The 20,569-nt window shown below is 32.7% G+C and overlaps 2 protein-coding genes and 1 long non-coding RNA gene across 4 annotated transcripts; 2 read left to right on the forward strand and 1 right to left on the reverse strand.

The window, feature by feature from the left end:
• On the forward strand, positions 178-5,369 carry LOC104755077 (E4 SUMO-protein ligase PIAL1-like). 2 transcript variants are annotated; one of them, XM_010477408.2, is made up of 17 exons: positions 178-292; positions 459-521; positions 644-716; positions 837-905; positions 1,025-1,090; positions 1,173-1,255; positions 1,440-1,491; positions 1,573-1,644; positions 1,931-1,998; positions 2,088-2,136; positions 2,221-2,305; positions 2,390-2,491; positions 2,661-2,712; positions 2,813-2,864; positions 3,020-3,136; positions 3,218-3,799; positions 4,090-5,369. In XM_010477408.2, exons 1-17 carry the CDS (start codon positions 270-272, stop codon positions 4,957-4,959), a joined length of 2,478 nt encoding a protein of 825 aa, XP_010475710.1. In that variant the 5' UTR covers positions 178-269; the 3' UTR covers positions 4,960-5,369. The 2 variants fall into 2 exon arrangements, with proteins under 2 accessions (XP_010475710.1, XP_010475709.1); XM_010477407.2 differs by having other exon boundaries at positions 2,088-2,305.
• LOC109130159 lies at positions 12,985-13,742 on the reverse strand. Its single transcript, XR_002036255.1, has 2 exons — positions 13,631-13,742; positions 12,985-13,262 (listed from the first exon to the last, which is right to left on the reverse strand). It is a non-coding gene; the product is annotated as an uncharacterized LOC109130159 (long non-coding RNA).
• Positions 15,267-18,696, forward strand: LOC104755078 (sugar transporter ERD6-like 3). The gene is made up of 17 exons (XM_010477409.2): positions 15,267-15,552; positions 15,726-15,788; positions 15,873-15,962; positions 16,066-16,191; positions 16,307-16,372; positions 16,463-16,538; positions 16,625-16,689; positions 16,773-16,865; positions 16,963-17,043; positions 17,139-17,223; positions 17,321-17,364; positions 17,458-17,520; positions 17,620-17,679; positions 17,802-17,855; positions 17,954-18,013; positions 18,120-18,234; positions 18,323-18,696. The coding sequence occupies exons 1-17, from the start codon at positions 15,406-15,408 to the stop codon at positions 18,445-18,447; spliced, it is 1,413 nt and encodes a 470-aa protein (XP_010475711.1). The 5' UTR covers positions 15,267-15,405; the 3' UTR covers positions 18,448-18,696.

Raw genomic sequence — 20,569 nt, forward strand, 5'->3', positions numbered from 1 at the left:
GACTATATATATAAAAGCTGGCATATACATTAAAGAAACTAGAGAGACTAGAAAGAACTAGTAGGGTATTCAGTAGTAACTTTCAAAAGTATGAGGACTGTGCTGTAAAATAAAAAAAAAACAACGAGGGAGTAAACTGCTAACTATAAATTGGCATAAGCTACTACTATTACTCCCTCTCTAGCCGTCGTGTTGTGTCGGTTTAGAGAATCATTTAGCACAAGACCCCCGGAGACTTCTCGGAGAAGGTGAAGTATCTCCAAGATTCAATGGTGATTCCGGCGAATTCTGGGTATTTCCTTTTTCTTTTTGTTGTATATTTTATTTTTTCAATTAGTGTCTCTATCATTTGACTTTTTTTTATTTTTCTCCACCAAAGTAATATTTGTTAAATAGTTTCTAAATTAATGATTTTTTAAAAAACAATCTTTGTTTCTTCTTCTAATTACTTTCTTTAGGTTTGGGTTTCGTGCTGAACTCAGCACCAAGGAGTTTCAAGATTCCTGCATCAGTCTCGCTAAGTAATACTCTCCATTTGCTTAAACCCATCTTTCGTTTTAAACCCTAAAATCTGCAATTCTGGGTTTCCCAGTTTCACTGAGAATTTTTTTTTCCCAATTTTGTGGCTTTTGGTGAAATGCAGAGAAATCGATGCAGCTGTTGGGAAAAATGAAGTTCCAGGGAATGTTCAAGAGCTGGCTTTAGTCCTCAATTATGTGTGTGCAGTGCTTCTCGAAAAAGTTTTGATTTTTTTTTTTTAAGGTGCTTCTTCCTTTTGGGGTTTGTATATGCTCATAGTAGTAGTACTCTTGTTTCTGTTGTGTTATATGGTGCAGGTGTGCCATCGTATATGTGATGATCTTCAAACTAGGGCGGTGGTAATGACGCTGATGATCTCAGCTAAGGTAAAAAAGAAAGAGATAAAGAGTTAGAATTTAGGAACTTTTGTGGCAGAATCTCATACAAGTTTGTTGATTTGGGTTAATGGTTACGTAGCTGAAGTGTATTTGTGTTTCTCTCACAGAGTGCTTGTCAGCTTGGATGGTTCCCTCAGACAGAGACTCAAAAACTGTTGGCTATCATAGACTTGGTATGTTTCGTTCCAGCCGAAATTTCTGTTTCGAGATTAATCAGGATTCTGTTAGTAATGATGTTTTTCTCTTCTTGTTCAGATGTCAAATAGTTTCAGCAATCCTGAAATTGTCACTCCTAGTGTAGATAGTCCCGTCAGTCTAATTTCGGAGGTCATAGAGAGGTAGGCTTCTGTTTTCTTATGAAATTTTTAGCTTATGCTGATTGAGTATTTTACAGCTCCTCATGTGTGTTCTCATTCAGTTATTTCAAATCACTAAGGGTACCAGTCTGCTACTGTAAAGAAAACTTGGTAACTAATATCAAAATGTTGGTTTCTTTTGAATCTACTTCTGTTCTGTCTATAGGTTCTATCCATGTGTGAAGCTGGGGCATATTGTTCTTTCTTGTGAGGCGAAGGTGACTTTATTTATTATTCAACTCCTAGCACCTTTTTTTCTTTCTAATGTGTGCTTTATTTAGCTCTGTTTCTCTTGGCAGCCAGAATTAAAGATATTGGTGAAGGACTTCCATATTTCAAAGAAGATGCCACATTCTCTTAAACAGAAAGTAGTATGTATTGTAATTTTGGTTATGAGTGCGTTTTATTACTGTGCTAGCCTTAGTACCAGATTTTGTTTCGTTATTTGAATATGCTTTCATATAGTATTGTGCATATGTGGTTTCTCCTGCATATATGCAATTAGGTAAGAAGAATGCATGAATGTACTTTCAAAGGTTACTGTTCAGCTTTGCTTGTCGTGGCACTTCAGCATTTTATAGTTTTAATTCTTTGTTTTATGTACTGCTAATTATGCTTAATAGTTAGGTTTATAACAGAATCTTGCTTGCTCTTCAGGGATTATTTGTTGTCCGGACTGAGGACATAAGCAAATCTAATTGTATTGTCCATCCACAAAAAGTCAGGTGTGGTTTGATTGCTTTCCTTTTTCTGCCGGATGTTCGTGAGCAGTTTTTGTGTTTTAATCATATTGATTTACATATGAAAATTACAGCTTTTTGTTGAATGGAAAGGGCGTTGACAAGAGAGTTAACATCTCAATGGTTTGTGCATTTTGTTTATTTCTCGGATATGGTTTAGAAGTACTTACTATGATGCAAGTAATTGTCGTTGTCATTTCTTTTCAGGAGTCAGGGCCGCAGCTTCCGACGGATGTTACTGCCCTGGTCAACGCTGGGGCAAATCTTCTACAAGCAATAGGCTGTTTTGGAGGTTTTTGTTTAATGAAGATTCTTAATCACTTTTATTTCCTCTCCTCGTTTTCAGTAATAATGGATTGTTACCCATTTTTTATAGGTAGTTACTTAATTGCTATTGCTTTTATCGATCTCATACCGCTGCCAGACAAACCGTTGCTTAAAGATTACGTTCATCCTGAAGTCATTGAATCAAATTCAGGTATATCCAAAAGTATTTAGTCACTAGGAGTAGAAAGTATCTGCTTAACGTTAATTGCATTTTCCACATATGAGTCATCAAATTATTTAGTTGTATCCATTTGTATAATTGTATCCCTAGAACACTTATCCAGATCAACCATTGGTTGTCTTTTCCAAAATTTCTGTAGATTGTGACATAATTGAGGGGCCATCAAGGATATCTCTCAGTTGTCCTATCAGGTATCCGGGATGTTTTTCCTCTGTAGCTTTATATATTTTAAGAAGTTGCTTTCACAGTTACCTCAACCTTTTTAAGATTTGATCATCACCTTTAAAACAGCCGAACGCGTATCAAACTTCCTGTGAAGGGTCATGTCTGTAAACATCTTCAGGTGATGCATTTTCTATTAAGCATAAGTTATGATAGGATTGTTCTTGTTTTTCCATTGTTTAAATCATCGTGAGAAGAATTATTTCATGAAAACGTAACATTAAAAGCTCTGGTTTACTCCTTATCTCTATTTTGATATGTTACTTTCTGCTGTAGTGTTTTGACTTTTGGAATTATGTCAACATGAATTTGAGACGACCATCATGGCGCTGCCCGCATTGCAATCAATCTGTTTGCTATACTGACATCCGTGTAGATCAAAAACTTAAAAAGGTAGGCAGCTTATTGTTGTTGCTTAGTGATTAATCTTTTTAGATCCTACACCGAATAAACAATCTTTCTTAATATCCACAGATTCTAGAAGAGGTGAGACATAGCGCTACTGATGTGGTTATCACTGCTGATGGATCATGGACGGTAGTAACAGAAAATGACGAGGACGTGGAACTAGTACCGGAAGCCACTCATGACCATGGAGATCCAAATAGTTTCATAAACTTGGGGCCTACTGTTTTTGATCTTCCTAGAGATGAGAATGAAATGGAAACATCCAGTGGCACGCAAGTCCATGAACAGAATCTTGGTTTATCAGAGATTCAGGCTCCGTCTGCTACAGATTATACTATGCTTAATCAGTCTTCTGCTTCAATCAACACGCTGCCACAGTTGCCACAATCTTTGAATGCGTTTGATGGGCAACAATTCTTACCATCCTCATCTCCACAAGATAGATTAGCTACTAATGCGTCAAACTTTGGCACATCAATGCCGGTTGCTCAGTCTTCTCAGTTTCAAGGCTCACATGTTATGCCCCTTGAAAATTGTGTAGGAAGAACCTCTGATTTGATGGAGAGATGGAACCTCATCCATGGACGTGGCATTAATCAGACTCAATTGCCATCCGCGCCTCTGTCGCAGCATCATTATGCAATGCAGGTTTGTTATTTATTACTCTACTGTTGTTCTTTGTTTGCTCTCGTAAGTATCTGGTGAAGCTACATTACAATGTAATCATATCGACTTACACATGCTAACTAGTGCAATCCAACAACTTATAAATAAGAAATTATGAGCAATTCAAATGAATCGGTTAAACCATGTTCCAGTTTTCATCTGCTTCAGATTTGTTTTGGTCTAGGAGAGTTAGAACATGTACCTGATCTTAATCACCATGAATTCCTTGCTTGTTTAATTAACTCGAAGATTTTTTTCTTATCTGCATGCAGAATTTGAGCCAGTACCCTTCACAGCATAGACCAATTCCATCCTACATTGCACATCCTCAAACTTTACCTGTCAACTACGGAGGGAACGCTGACCAAAGATCGATGCCACCGATGCAACCTTCCATTACACACCTCCAATCATTACTTAACTACGGAGGGAACGCCCACCGAAGACCAATGCCATCTTCCATTACACGTAGCCATACTTTACCTGTCAGCTACGGAGGGAACGTCCACCAAAGGTCGATGCCGTCTTCCTTTACACATCTCCAAACTTTACCTGTCAACTACGGAGGGACCGCCGACCAAAGAACGATCCCATCTTCCATGTCACATATCAACTACGGAGGGACCGCCGACCAAAGAACGATCCCATCTTCCATGTCACATATCCAAAATTTACCTGTCAACTACGGAGGGACCTCCGACCAAAGACCCATGCTAAGACCGATGCCATCTTCCAATACACATCTCCCAACTTCATCTGTCAATTACGGAGGGACCAACGACCAAAGACATAATCCTGGTGGTGCAAGGGGACAGTTATCATCACGAGAGTTCATGAATTTGCCTCCTGCTAACACTGCAAATTGGCGCCAACCGAGCCGGATGCGAGGCAGCATAGAACCTGGTACGAGATATGACCATATGATCATTCGACCTACGCGGCCGGTTCAAGCACAAGCTCAAACGCTTCCTCCGCCTCAATCAACAGCTGATAATGTAACTAATGAAAGTCAAGCATTTTTGTTGAGCCCAAGCTATCCCATTGGTACTAACGAAACACAAGTTGGGACCAGTTCATTGCCGGTGGCCGAGGCTCTTGGGTTGTCAGGGTCGTTTTGGTCAATGCCTCCTGAGACATGGTGATATCTGATGACTTAGAGATTGTAACACGCGGTTCATAGCAATAGGATGCATCACTAACACAATCAGTAGATAAGCCCTTTTTTGTTTTTGTTTTTTTGGTACTAACCTCTTTAGGCTTCGGGGTACATATATGGGGCTAGTTCTTGATGTAGCGTATTCTTGAGATTCACTTCCTGTGACACATTTAGGGTATGGTTTGACCGATTGACTATCACAATATAGCAGGTCCAGATCAATTTCTTCTGAACCGGGAAACTTAAGCTCACACAACCATGTTTCTACTTTACTAGTGGCTTTGGTTCTGTGATATGTGTTTGGTTTTCTGTTGAAGAATTGAGAAACTTGTTGATAGGTTCGTTACTTGCCAACCCCTAATCTTGATACATGAAATTATATGTTTGTTATCCACTCAGTTTGTAGTCTTTGTTGCGGACATGATCTAGTTATAATAAGTTTTTAATGTTCTACAACTGCAGTGCAATATACTAGGTGTCAAATCCATAGGAAAATACGAAATTAAATGATTCCTGTTGAGTACTCAATTAAGGTTTTGGCTCTGCGCTTACTAATCTGAACATAAATCAAAAGCAATAGACAAGAAACATAGTCTAAGTGATAAGAGTTTTTCACCTTTTCCAAAGAAAGCAAGAAAATCTCCTTTTGGGTGGTCCGAGTCCCTAGATCTCAACATACATGAGCTCTGGCCATTCCTACCCTATCATGTCCTCACATGTCTCGTTATTCCCTACTACATAATCATGAAGGCAATAGACAAAAATCTTTTAAAACTAGTTGTCATTGGTTAACGTTGCTTGTTTATCGATCAATCTACTAGTTTACTCTTCAACTCAATATAGGTGACGTGACTCTTCATTAAATAGTAATATCAAATATAAAAAAGTTCCCATGGATCCACTAGTCTTCCTCGTTTTAAGGTTACGTTTTATATAATACTTCCTTACTCAGATGTCATGAGTTTGAAAACATTCACCGTTATAGAGTTCTTTTATACACTAGATTAGTTATGTTTCATTGTCTACAATGCCATTTATCATTTTTTTCTGATATGTGTGTCAGTCGAACATGTACTTCAAATTTATCAACTCTTGATTTTCAATTTTGTAACGATTAATATTAATTCGATCTGTACCATTACCATAGTTCGAATTTATCAGCTAAATTAAAAAGCCTAATCTAACTTAAATAATTAGATCAAAGTCGTGCATAGGTAGGTACGCTGTTCATCATACTAAAAACGTGAACTATTGAAATAAAAATAATAAACTCATTCTATCTTCTAATATTATAATTAGTAAATAATTGAAGGAATATTCAATATACGAAAGACGACAAAAGAACATGATATGAAATTATGAATGTACTGTACTACTATCATATAGACAACCTGGTCGATTAATTTATCATGTAATTTTTTTTTTGTTTTAAATCATGTAAGTTACTAATCCAACATGAAACAAAACGCTAATGCAAGAAGCTAGGGTATGTATATGCAAGTAATAAAGAGCAATACAGAACGCACAATTTTTCATATATAGTAAAATACGAAATATCTTAAAATATTCCTTCTGGACATGATATAAGTTTAATGCTCAGCAACTGCATGGCTGTGCAATTCCATACTTAAGTGTAGTTCAACACGAAATCAAATTAATTCCAATTAGGTCAGTTATTTTATGTATTGGTTTTGCGTTTTCTAATCTAAGCATAAATTAAAAGCAACTTCGTCTACAGGCAAGAGAAAGAAAGCTAGAATATATATATATATTCCCATATCGGTGGTCCTAGTCCCTATCTTGACATTATTGAAGATACCATTCATATCCTGTTATGCCCTCACCAGTTCATAATGAGTTTCAAACATTTTCTGCAGTAGCAAAAACTTTTTAAAAATTGGTCGGTTTATCAATCAAGTCGCTCCATGTTGACCCTAATATTTGTAGAACTAACCCCAAACTTTTTTTTGGCTTATGACCGGTTCTAACGCCAGTCATTTCCTTTATCGATTTCTTAAACGATAAGTGATATATGTGGTGGTAGTAACATAAACTTTTCTAAACAAAAGTAACTAATTATAGTAATAATAAAAATAAATAACAAAATCTAACTTCTCATGGATTCATTAGTCAGCAGCTCATAACTTTGAAAATAACGCTTTACTAATTACTACTGTGTCTTTTTAAACTAAAAATTTTGGACGAGTTACTCTTAACTTTTTCGGACTTGAAACCAATATATGCAGGTGTTTGACAAAAAAACCAATGCAGCTAGGTTAAAACTGAGTTTCTCTCTCGGCACCTGGTTTCGTGCTTCGAAAACTTTCGCAGTTAAAATTATCAGTATCATCAACCAAATTAAATATCCTAACCTAACTCAAATATAGATCGAAGTCGTGCTTAGGTAGGTACGCTAATCATCATACTAAAAACGTGAACTATTGAAATAATTTACAAGTAAAGTCGTTAATTATTATTTTCTAAAACATCAAAGCTCATTTATTATTCTATCTTATGAGGGCGAGAGAACGCGATATGAATGTATAGAGAACCTCGTGTCGTGGAATAAGTAGTTATTGTATCTACCGCATATTGGACATCTGAAGGCGAGAGAGAGAACGGATCCAATGTACCACGATGCTATTCCAATTAAACAAATGAGTAATCGACTCACTTTTATATCCTATAACAAATACTAGTATTATATTTTCCATCTCAAGCTCCACTTGTTTAAACACTCTATGTCACTTCTGTAATATTCCCATGCTTGTAAAGTTGTTTTCATGTTTTACAAAATAAGTCACATATATATAAACAGACTCATAGTTGCACACTTCCAACAAAGTCGTAGTTCAGATCAATTTAACTCATAATATTTGGAGAAAAGAAAAATCATAATATTAAATAAAACACAGGAGATGTTTTTATTTTGGACATTATTAAACTCATCATCATCATATTAAAATTTAAGCTATCAATGGTATATTTATACGTATGTTTCTATTAATTTATTCAAATATACCAGTTATCTACACACACATACACAAATATGTTTTTTTTTTCTTTGTTCTTTTTGGTATGATACAAATACAATCATCTTATTCACATACAAATGTTATTTATGTTTTCTAAACAGAATATTGAGTATCATTATGTTTTCTGAACATACCCGTTCACTACAAGAAAATAAGTTCATTGTCACGTAATATTCCGTCACAATAATATTTTTTTCGTCACAATAAAAATATTGTTACGTATCTGTGACGATTGGTGAATGGTTACAATACAATGGTCACAAATTTTTTTTAGTTACTAAAACGTCACAAGAGTTGCGACTAACTTATATGTATCTATTTCGTCACCATATGTAACGATTTGTAAACGTATCTAAAATGTCACAATTGCTTACTAAAATTATCGTCCCAAATACATTTTATTTCATGACCAAAATCACGTATCAAGTTAGTCACTAATTACGACGCCACTGTAGTCTCAAAATGTCACACTTAGTGACCTGTTAAAAGTCGCTTTTCTGTCACGGTTACTAACTAAGAACATGTATCAAAACTGTCATTCAATTATGACAAAACTTTAGTCTCAAAACCGTAATGCATTTTGTTACTATTATTATCGTCTCCTATTTTTTAAATATTATTGTTTTATTAAATTATTGTCACAATGATACATAAGCTATATATTAATAATTACAAAAAAACTTATATAATAATTTTTTTATTAATTTATAAATTAAAGTAAACAAAACCAATATAAAAAACTGGAGTATTATTAATAGACGAAATAAAGCTAAACCAAACTTAATTAACTAGCCACTCCATTGGAAACTTGTGAAGGAATAGATGTTTTCAATGTCAAGTGCTTGGAGACATCATGAATCATCCAAAAACATAGAAATCCCATTTTGTAGTCTTGTTTTGATATTCCAGCAATCTATAAAAAAAACATACAAGTATATGAACATTTTCAAACGCAAATAAAATAGTAAATTTTTAACTCATTAAAAAATATGTAACTATGCATAATTTAATCTATAAATATTACCTTAACATAAATTTCATATTTCTCCTTTTGGGTTAGATTCTATTGCCAATTCCTGGCCATTTGAAGACTTTCTCTGTGAAAAGAGTTCTTGCACATCTTCATCGATTTTTCCTACAATCACTCCAACTAAATATATACATATAGATCCATTAGAATAGTCAAATGGAAAATCTATATATACAATTATATATATCCATTAGATTAGTCAAAATCAAATCACTCCGCAAGTGTATACGATGATGATGCAATATTTTAGTAAACAAAGTGCTGGAACATGATAATAGAAAAAGATGAAAATAAAGAAAAGGATAATTTCAACTATTGATTGCATAATATAAATCTAACAATTAAATAAAAAAGATGGGCACCAACCTTGCAAGAGTGATCGGTGAGAACGAGAGAAACAAAGCGGCGAGAAGAAAGAGTAATGAAGTTATCAATTAGGGTTACAATTTAAGGATTAGGTATATTCTTTATATATAATACATCTGAAGTTTTTAGGTATACTAATAAATAGTTTAAGAGGGAAATTCCAAAAATTACTAAATATTTCGGAAATCTTTAGGCGCTTAAAATTCTAATTATTAATAAAAATAAAATCTTTTCCAAAAATTAAAAATCTAGTATATGGTATCTTAAACTGCTTTGTTAAATTTAATTAAAATATAATAAAATTATTTAATCATAAATTCAAAGTGCTTGTTGACAAAAATAAATAAATTATAAACTGCTTTAAAATAACCATAATTCCTTACATGTTATAGTAACCAACTTGAAAATTCTTTTTCTCTAAGCAAGGTTAGATTATCTCCACTTATGCCAGGATTAGCAGCAACCATGAATTTATTGGACAACCTACATAAAAAATATTAATTATTAAGAAACATAACAATATTTTATGTTTAGCCACTAATTAATGAAAATATAACATGTTTTCACGTACCTTTCAAATGATTTTAACAAAATTTATTCACAGTTTAACAATCATTTAGTCTTATAACAATTTTTTTGTTTCTATTAATGTTGTTTCATAGATTAATTAAGTGGTGGACATGAGATGGATAGACATGAAGTAAACTTATGAAGGATATTTAACTATAAGTTAAAATAGTTATCTACTTTATAAACAATACAATCATTTTCAGTTTTTAAGGATTATTATCAAATGTTCAAGATGTAATTGATTAGTTTATAAAAGAAATATTTTAATTAGTAGTTTGTATTTTCCTTAATAAAATACAATGATCATTCTCTTTGTAAAAGTATATTTAACTGGTTAATCAATGTATGTTTGATAAAAAAATATCATAATACCATTACAATAGTTATGACTTAAATTATCGTAACAATTTTGTAAATGTTTGAGACAACTTTTTGTCATAAATTAATTTGTAACCGTAGTATTATGACCAAACAATTACGAACTTGTTATAATTTTTTTTCTTCCCAGTAAAGTATCTAAAAGATCACAAATGTGTGACAAATAATTTTGTCTCAAATTAACGTCACTATTTGTAACTACATATTTGTAGTAAAACCGTCACACTTGTTACGATTAATAATATTGACACTATTTAGTAGCTAATGGTGACAATTTTTAGTGACGATTTAATCCGTAATAATGTTGTGACGAAATAATTACGAATTTATGACTAAAAATTAATGTCACAACATAGTATCTAAAAAGTCACAAATTTGTCACAAATTTTGTTTGTCTCAAGCTAACGTCACAATAATCTCTTTTTCTTGTAGTGGTTGTCGTATTTTGGGATGTCGAGTCTGCAAAAGTGCCTAACGGCTCCACAACGGAAACAATACTACAAAGTTTTTATTATTACCTTCAATGTAATGGATTTTACGGAAAAATTATTGTATATACCGTCGTCGGTGAGATTACTCCAGATCGTATACCATTCTCTGTGCAGAATTTGTTCTGATCCATGAGATTAAATAAAACACATAAGATGTTTTCATTTTGGACATTATTTTCGATAAGGGTTATTGGTTCTATTATTTTAATGGATTTGGAAATCCAAACAAAAATTATGTGTCATTCAATCATTGATTTTAAAATACTTATCAAAATTATGTGTTATTGGTTCTATGATTTTCAAATATTTGTTAAAATCTCATGTTATTCACTTAATAATTTGTTTTTGGATTTCAAAATCCACATTATGTTTTAAATGAATTTGAATGTGTAAAATAGAAGGATTCAAATCCAAAGATAAAGTATGTTATTTCAAAATCCATATGTTTGATTTTTAAAATTTACAATTACATATGAATTTATAAATCACCTATCCAATAACATCCCTGTTAAGATCCTTTAAAACAACCACATTCACACAAAAAAGTATGGGCACGATCACATTGCATTTCATTTTAAAAATGTTTGGTCTAGTTAGTACGATCGCATACACTACTGATACACCTAATAATACCAATATTGCTGGTATTATTATACTTAGTCCAAGGAAGTTTTGATTCTCTCACGATCCTTTGAGAATTTTGGGTTAAACCGGTTGGACTACTTTCGAGTTTAGAAGATTTCGGATTGGACCGGATCATACCGATATATAACCAATTTTACAATTATTTTCAAGTAAATATATATATTTTTCCTCCTGGATTTATCCTATCAAGTGTATCTATCTCGATACAAACGAACAACCAAATCTCTTCCCATTCTCGAGACATTCTTGGCGCTATTCATTCCAACTTTGAACATCATAGAATAATTGATGCTTCCAAAAAAAAAAAAACAGTAATTTATTTTGTACGACAGGAATTTTTATTTATTTAAATTTAGCAATTCTTCTTTTTAAAGTACCATTTTTTTTTAAAGGCTACCTTTGAAAAATTTTATTTTATCCTTGGATTAACAATGTTCAAAATTTACAGACTGTTTTTATTCTACTAGTTGTTTTAACTGAGTAAAAGAACCGTTTATTCTCCAAATACCATGAAATTTCTATCCAATGTTGGTTAAGATTTCCGAATTCCAAATCCACACTAATTTAGAAGTCATATTGTCAGCAGCTAAAAAATTCCAGTGACCAAAAATATGCCTTAGAACAGATATATATGAAAATCGATCGAATTTAAAGAAAGACACGGGTACTAGTGTAATATGACGAAGGCAACTTCGTAGGAGGCAAAGATAGTCCAATTCACTCCGAAAAGAATAAATAAATCTAAAACAAAAAAAAATAATTGATTTATTCTTTTTGGTCACATTTCTTATTGTCTTGGCACCTCTTAGTATTATTTATAATTCTTTTTGGTCACAGTTTATTATTGGAGTGCCTAACTTTATTCGTCACATGGATCTAACGGACTAAAAACTTGCAGATCTTAAATGAGTCAGTTAAAGGGAGATTAAACATTAAAGAATCCCAACCTTTTATGATACTTAATCAAAGATGTGACTAACTTTTTTTTGTCCCAACATCACCGAGGAATCACCTTTTCTCTTGTTTTTTTTTTCATTTAACACCAAAGAGAAACAAAATACAAGTCAATTAATACATCTCTGAGCATGTGTTTATTTGATTATCAATCTGATTACAATTTTGAGTCTGTATTTAAGTAGGAGCTTGATATGAAGTTCAAAACTATGGTAAAAGTGAACTTTTATCTATTTATTTAACCTTCTTTTACTTTTTAATAATGAAGAGGGGCACTAGTAGTCATACGGAAACCAAGCAAGGTGGACTGGATGCGGTGACGGGAGATAACAAGAAAAAGACCTTACTCATAAAGTTAGAAAACTACTCAAAGATTGGATATGACCCATTAATTATAAGTATTCACTTGATATATAGTATTCAAATGCATTGGTATGTACTATGATTTTAATAATTAAGATGATATTTTTTAATTAAAATTACATGCATCTCTATCAATCTTTCAACCACATTCTTTGTCAACCTATACATAAGAATAGAGAGGCCAAAAAAGTGTTTCATGTTATTCACCACATCCACATGTAAGCGCCTCTCAAAAAGGTGTCTTACATGCGTTTTTTTTTTTTGTTACATCATCGTTAACATGCATTTAAAAACGTTATTGTTACGATCATGTGAAGCAAAGACACGAAGTTCGAGGATCAACGCCACTACACCACACCACATGTAAGCGCCTCTCAAAGTTAATAAGCGTATCGCTGCTGAATGCACTTTCCCGCCAACGCCAAGGGTCTGCTGGTCATATCCAATCTTTGAACAACTAAAGAAAAATAAAAGATGAACACCGCCAGTTTCAGCATTAGATGCAATACTACACCCAATACCAAATACCAACCATTGTTATAACGTGCGTTCAACCTGTTACCTCTACATGCGGCAACATAAAATCTGATAGTGATGAATAACGTTAATTATTTATTGATTTTTGGTGATATTTGTTGCTTTCTTCACGTTGTTGTTCTGTCTAGCCGGAGCCTCATGGATCATTTTTAAGGCTACAAAATTAAATGAACATATAGCTCTCTCTATTCTTTAGCCATTTGTAAATCGTGTTTATTATTTTTATTTTGCTAACACTTAAAATGCATTTGATGTTCCTTTCATTGAGATGTATAGGACAATAAGTACCTTTTTCGCCGGAGAAAATTCAAAGGTTGTTGATGATTTCGACAATGAGAACCAAAAATTCTGTCGGTATCAAATTAGATATTGAAAAAAGGTCATAATATATATATGAAGTGTGAAGACAAAACAGTTTGAACGTATAAGACATTTTAGAATTGGATATGTAGTAGTTGCTGGATTTGCTTACAACGAAATGTTGAGTTGATTTGGGTCATTACTCTAACGCAACAGCTAACGTGCACGGCTTTCTTTTTTTTTTTGTGTAAACTTCAAACCTCCACCAACGCGTTTACTATTTATTGCATGAAACTATAGCAAGTGTGACAACTCATGAGAACGAACTTGTGATCACTTGATTAGCCACATATGAAGTATATGTGTAGGCTGATTATTCACGTAAGAAAATATTATATTTTACTCTTATCCAGAGTAGTCAAGTCTCTCATACTATCAAAGTTTCAATATAAGGTTTTGACATTTTGTACCAGAACTTATAAACAAATTAGATGTTCTTTCAAATTAATCAAACCTGAATAGAAGTTTGCGGAAAAAGAAAGCTGAATAGAACAACATTTGGAATCAAATGAAATGTCTAACGAATGGCCAATGAGAAAAAAAGGGAAAAGGAGAAAAGAAAAGAAAAAGACAAATTCTTTCTTCGGCTAACCTCACGGTCACGGATACTATATACAGCTAAGCTAATCCTGATTTACTAGATAAAAATTGGATAACGGTAGAAAGTGACATACTGATGTAGCCCAAAAAAGAATAATTATGGTTTGGTTTATTATATATCCAACAAAACCAACAGATCAAAAGACAAACCGAGACCTCTAGATGCAATCTAGTAGACCGATTTATACAATATATATATATATATATATATATATATATTGGCTCCATTCATTTATTCGAGATTTATAGTATCTAATATTGTTCAATCATAATTATTTAGATATTTATGTGATATTTTAGATATCTCTAATCTAGTTGGCTCTACGGGTATTAAAATAGATAAATATATCCTATATTATCTGATACAAATCAGATAAGAGTATTACATATATCATGGTTAGGGACCCAAATAAGTTACTTATCATATACTACAAGAATTAGAATCGAAAGTCAAACCCAAACAAGTTAAGTAGACTGGTTAACTCAATCAAAACGGATTCACAAGTTGTATCTATCTAGACAGTTACGAGTTTCACTCGAATACGGTTTTGATTCAGTGTAGGGACCACCACCTACCTTCAAAGTTACCAAAGTGGAATAAACAAACAACTAAGCAGTAAGCACCATTAAGCATCCACTACCCTTATGTCCAAAAAGAAGAAAAAAAATTGAAAAAAGAATTTGATAAAAGATGATGTTGATGAATCACATACACTTTAATGAATAACATATGCCTTAGTCGGCCAACAAAATAAAAATATTAATAAAGTACAATTACGATAGAATTGTTATATGCAATTGAAAAAACAAATACATATATATGTTCTTTTTTAAAACCGATTAAAAAACAAAAAAAAAAAACAAAGAGAAACGTGACACAAAAGAAAAGATGGGAAGCTGACCTCTGGCTTTCCTCATCCTCCTCCTCCTCCATTAATCAAGGAATATATATATAAATGAGCCTTTTTAACTCAGTCCTCTAATGGACACCCCTCAAGATAAAGCAAAAAAAGCATATCTATATTTCAAACAAAAAACACTTCTTCTCAAATACTCCAAACATTAAAAACCTTTCTATCTCTGTTTTATTTTTTTTGTAAAAGATGACGATGTCGGAGAATTCAAGAAACTTGGAAGCTGGTTTGTTACTTAGGAAAAACCAAAACGACATCAACGAGTGTCGTATCACTCTTGTTGTGCTCTTCAGCACTTTCGTTTCTGTTTGTGGTTCTTTCTGCTTCGGTTGTGCCGTGAGTCATCATCATCTTCTTCATCAATTCTCAAATCTTTTTGTCTTTCTTTCTTGGATATGATCAAAACCAACATATTTATATCCAAAAGTTATATATGTGAATTATTTATGTGTATGGTGAATCTGATATATATAAGAATATTTTGTTGTTTTCTTTTTGGTATTTTACAGGCAGGTTATTCATCAGTTGCTCAAACAGGGATCGAAAATGATTTAGGCCTCTCTGTTGCACAAGTAAGAATCAACCATTTTTATATGATTCTTCCTTCATTCTTGCCAACTTTGGTCTAAAATTGCTCTGTTTTTCTACTACTTTAGTACTCCATGTTTGGTTCTATCATGACTTTTGGAGGAATGATTGGTGCCATCTTCAGTGGGAAGGTTGCAGATCTCTTGGGTCGAAAAGGGGTAAATTTGTCTTAACAAAAACTCTACAACAATTTTGACATATATTTACTTACATATGTTTGAAGATCATGTACTGATGATGATGATTTTGTCTCTTGAACAGACAATGTGGTTTGCTCAAGTTTTCTGCATCTTCGGTTGGCTTGCAGTAGCATTCGCGCCGAACTCCATGTGGCTTGATGTTGGAAGGCTATCCACAGGGTTTGCAGTTGGTTTATTAAGCTACGTGGTAATTATAAATCTTTTACCTTTTTTATTATCTTTCACCTCTCTTTATATAGATTTTTCTTGTTTATTATTGGTTTTTACTGACTCTATGTTAATAATAACTCTGTTGCATTCAGATACCTGTTTATATCGCAGAAATTACACCAAAACATGTCCGAGGAGCGTTTGTATTTGCTAATCAGGTAATTAAACAATGACCACGAAATAATTTTATATAACCATAAAAGATAATATAGTATATACTTAAATTTGTTAAAACGTCGTCGTTACAGCTGATGCAGAGTTGTGGGTTGTCTTTATATTACGTCATTGGAACTTTTATTCATTGGCGTAAATTGGCGTTAATCGGTAAGCTTTCATGGCCTTTTTTCTTCTTTTTGATGTAATTTACTCAAGCCAGAGAGTGATTTAAAGTTAATTGGTTTCTGTCTCAGGTCTCATTCCTTGTGTTTTTCAAGTTGTGACTTTGTTCTTCATTCCAGAGTCCCCTAGACTACTGGTATGTTTTTACCCTTTTGAAAAAAGTTTTGATATCGTTTATAGAAAAAGTGATGTTTCAATATGGTTTGTAATGGTTTATAGGGAAAATGGGGACGCGAAAAAGAATGTAAAGCTTCATTACAACTTCTTCGTGGGGAAGATGCAGATATTTCTGAAGAAGCCAACACTATCAAAGTACTGCAACTTTTCATACATCTCTCTGTTAACATTTTTTTTGGGTTTGAAACAAAACGTGACTAATGAGTAATGACCAAATCATTGGAATTTTTAGGAAACAATGATTTTGTTTGATGAAGGACCAAAATCGCGTGTTATGGATTTGTTTCAGAGAAGATATGCTCCATCTGTTGTTGTAAGCTTATTATAAAAACGACTTGTCTCAAAAAAAATGTTGATTCATCTCTTTGTACCGTTACTTACTCTTTTATGTTTTGACATTTTGTTCAGATTGGTGTGGGACTAATGCTTCTCCAACAACTCTCTGGAAGCTCAGGACTTATGTATTATGTCGGTAGCGTGTTTGACAAAGGAGGTAAAATATTAAAATGAAAATAAAACTCTGTTTCACATCATCACATGTTACGTCTTCATTTAGAGTAACAATTTTTTTGTTTTATTACTCATGGCAGGATTTTCAAGCAGTATTGGCTCAATGATTCTTGCAGTGATCATGGTATGTCTTTGCACATAGTTTCTTTTATTCGGTAAAAAAAAAAATATTGCCAAAGGAGTAGTACACTTATGCTCATGTGTTCTGTTTTTTTAGATACCAAAAGCTCTATTGGGTTTGATTTTGGTTGAGAAAATGGGACGGAGGCCGCTTTTATTGGTAAATATTATGCTCTCTCTCTTTAGGTCACCATATCAAATGTATCAAATAAATTTAGTATCATCTCTTTTAACAGATGAATGATCTTTGAAATTACAGGCTTCTAATGGTGGAATGTGCTTTTTCAGCTTGCTCCTCAGTTTTACCTTCTGTTTTCGGGTAATTAACATAAAAACAAAAAAAATTGCTTTATATAATCAAAGAGATTTTACAAACTTTGGTTACAGTTTCCGGAATTTATTCCGTTATACTTATTTCTGCTGTTTTTCGTTATTGGACAGTCATATGGCATACTCGATGAGCTCACTCCGATCTTCACATGTATTGGTGTAGTGGTAAGTATTAAATTCATTTTTTTAAAAATAAATCAAGAATACTAAAAGTAATGCTCTTTTGTATAAATTGATCTAACTTTTTACATCATATATTATAGGGTTTCATCTCTGCATTTGCCGTAGGCATGGGAGGCTTACCATGGATCATCATGTCTGAGGTAGACCAACATATATTATCTTTTAACTCCTCAAAATCCCACATGTATAACTATTTTTTTTTTTTTTAATTTACATATCTAAATAAGTTACATTTTGATATTACAGATATTCCCAATGAATGTTAAAGTTTCTGCTGGGACTCTGGTTACTTTGGCCAACTGGTCCTTTGGTTGGATTGTAGCTTTCGCCTACAACTTCATGCTAGAATGGAACGCTTCAGGTAACATATAAAAATACTATATGGTCATTAAAACTCTCGAATATTGAAAGATTCATTATCTGATTTATGTAAGTATAATATATTTCAGGAACGTTCTTCATCTTCTTTGCTGTATGTGGTGCGGGTGTAGCCTTTATTTACGCTATGGTACCCGAAACTAAAGGAAGAACATTGGAAGATATACAAGCTTCTCTCACAGATTTTCTACAGTGAGATTGAGTTTCACTCTGTTCATAATTATTATTCTTTTTTTTTTTTGAATTACAAGTGGATGGAGGTTTATAGTTTATTTTTGTTGTAATTGTTACCTCATTTGAAGCAATAGAGAAGAGATCACTTTAACATAAGGTTTAGATATCTCTCTTTCTCTCTCTGTTCAGTTTCTAAAAGTTACTCCCACTTTAATGTATAGTAATTTTTACACAAAGAGACAGTATAAAATTTGTTTCTCAAGTTACTCTTTCTTTTTGCTGCCACTGTAATTTTCACATTTCAATAGAGTTTCACTTCTTATTATGAAAAAAGAAAACAAAGAGTGGTTGACAAAAAAAAAAAACAAAAACAAAGAGTTTCACTTTTACTAGACTACTAGTACAGTACTATGAAACCTGTCCACCCACGGTTCTATTTCTGGAAAATTCTTTTGGATTCATTTGTTTTGTATGTGTTCCATACTTCCATATTCCTGGCCACATTCATATACAGTACTATAGTTGAATTGATCTGTGAGATATTTCCTTTCAAAAGAAGAATTCGTGCTTAGTTTGATTTTCTCGACAGATTGCGAGGATAAATACAGAGTAAACACTATACCGGATAGTGACACGGCAACAATATTAGCATATACTTGTACTAGGTCAATCTTTTTTGTTTCCTCTCTAAAATTAATAGAAACAAGTTATATTTTCTTTTATGGTTTCTTGTTTTTTGCTTTCATTTTCGGAAATGAGGTCAACATCGCAATTTAGCTATCAGTGTGCGGTGTGGTCTGCCAACCGTATTTTTGAGGGGTGGTAGTTTAAGACTTTAAGGGCAACTAATTTGCATAAATAAAAAAGATCAAACCTTATAATTTCAAACACCTTTTTACATAATTATCTTGACTATTTTTTTTTTTGTTAGTTACAATTACTATTCCCCATCAAACATGTTATCGTAGTTGACAATTTGCGCGTGTCGGACATGATTTGAGAAACGGAACCCACTTTCGAAAGTTGTATTTTTTAATTAATCAGAAAGGAACAAATAGAGCATGTGGGAATTGATCTCATGATTTACCTTTTTTTTCCATGCTCTTGTCGATTTGGTTAATTTTTAAATTAGAAAAGCTGTTCTAGAAATCGCTAATCGGCTAGTTTATATATTAGTTAGTTACTAATTGTTTACTAGACGATCCTTTGTAAACACTTCACACTTCACGGTAGATGATACAAACGAGTTTAAAACCTTAATCCATTTGTCACTACATTCACTATTTTTATTTATTAATCACATTACATTATGTTAATTCTGTTTTTTTAAAAAGCAAAGAGAAGATTAAAACCGAGTTAAATGCGTCATGATATGAACCAACGAAACTAATTAATGGAGATAAACATCAATTGATGATGAAAATCATACGAACAAAAACAAAAAAGAAGCTATGATTGAAGGAGCATATGCGATTGTATAGTGAAATGAGTTTTATGTTGTCAATATTATGCACTATATGGGATTGCGACACTAACACACATATCACTAAACTATACAATCTGGTGAGTGTATGAAATTAGTCATGATTAGGTTTTGATTCAATGACTTAAACAAAACAAATTGGGCCTACAAAATGTTTGGGCTTTGTAGTCCAATTCGTTTAGAATAGATATTTGGTAAGATAATGGAGGAAACAGAAGTTGGACATAAAATTCCCTTATGTGTACTAACTATTTCGGGAAAAATGCCAAAAAAAACCTGAAGTTATTTTTATTTGGAAGTTTAATACCCAATGGTTTTGGATTGGAATAAAAATACATCAAATAATAGAAATGTGTTATTTAAAACCTAAAGTAATTATTGTTGTTATTTTCATACCCACGATTTTTCAACTAAATCAAAATCTCAATTTTACCCCGGTTATCTAATTAATTTTTAATTTTTAATATATAAAATTTCGGTTTTCTAATAACCATATCAAATCGAGTTAACCGGTATTTAATTCTCTTAAAACCGTTTCTTCAACCTTCCGCTATCGGGTTGAATATTTTTTTGATTCAGATGGAGCAGACTCGATCGGGGAACAATTCTGGGCGAGTTGTTGTGTTCATTTTTGTTTTTTTGGATCATACAAAAAAAAAAA

The sequence above is a fragment of the Camelina sativa genome, chromosome 17 (genome assembly GCF_000633955.1).
Source record: "Camelina sativa cultivar DH55 chromosome 17, Cs, whole genome shotgun sequence".
Lineage (NCBI taxonomy): Eukaryota > Viridiplantae > Streptophyta > Magnoliopsida > Brassicales > Brassicaceae > Camelina > Camelina sativa.

What these genes read in the sequence shown, in the direction of transcription:
- LOC104755077 (XM_010477407.2), top strand. Translation starts at nt 270, where the DNA reads ATGGTGATTCCGGCGAATTCTGG. An exon ending in TGGCTTTAGTCCTCAATTAT is followed by an intron (nt 717 to 836) that starts GTGTGTGCAGTG and finishes TATATGGTGCAG; the next exon opens with GTGTGCCATCGTATATGTGA. An exon ending in ATTTCGGAGGTCATAGAGAG is followed by an intron (nt 1,256 to 1,439) that starts GTAGGCTTCTGT and finishes TTCTGTCTATAG; the next exon opens with GTTCTATCCATGTGTGAAGC.
- LOC104755078 (XM_010477409.2), top strand. Translation starts at nt 15,406, where the DNA reads ATGACGATGTCGGAGAATTCAAGAAACTTGGAAGCTGGTTTGTTACTT. An exon ending in TAGCGTGTTTGACAAAGGAG is followed by an intron (nt 17,224 to 17,320) that starts GTAAAATATTAA and finishes TACTCATGGCAG; the next exon opens with GATTTTCAAGCAGTATTGGC. An exon ending in CATGGATCATCATGTCTGAG is followed by an intron (nt 18,014 to 18,119) that starts GTAGACCAACAT and finishes TTGATATTACAG; the next exon opens with ATATTCCCAATGAATGTTAA.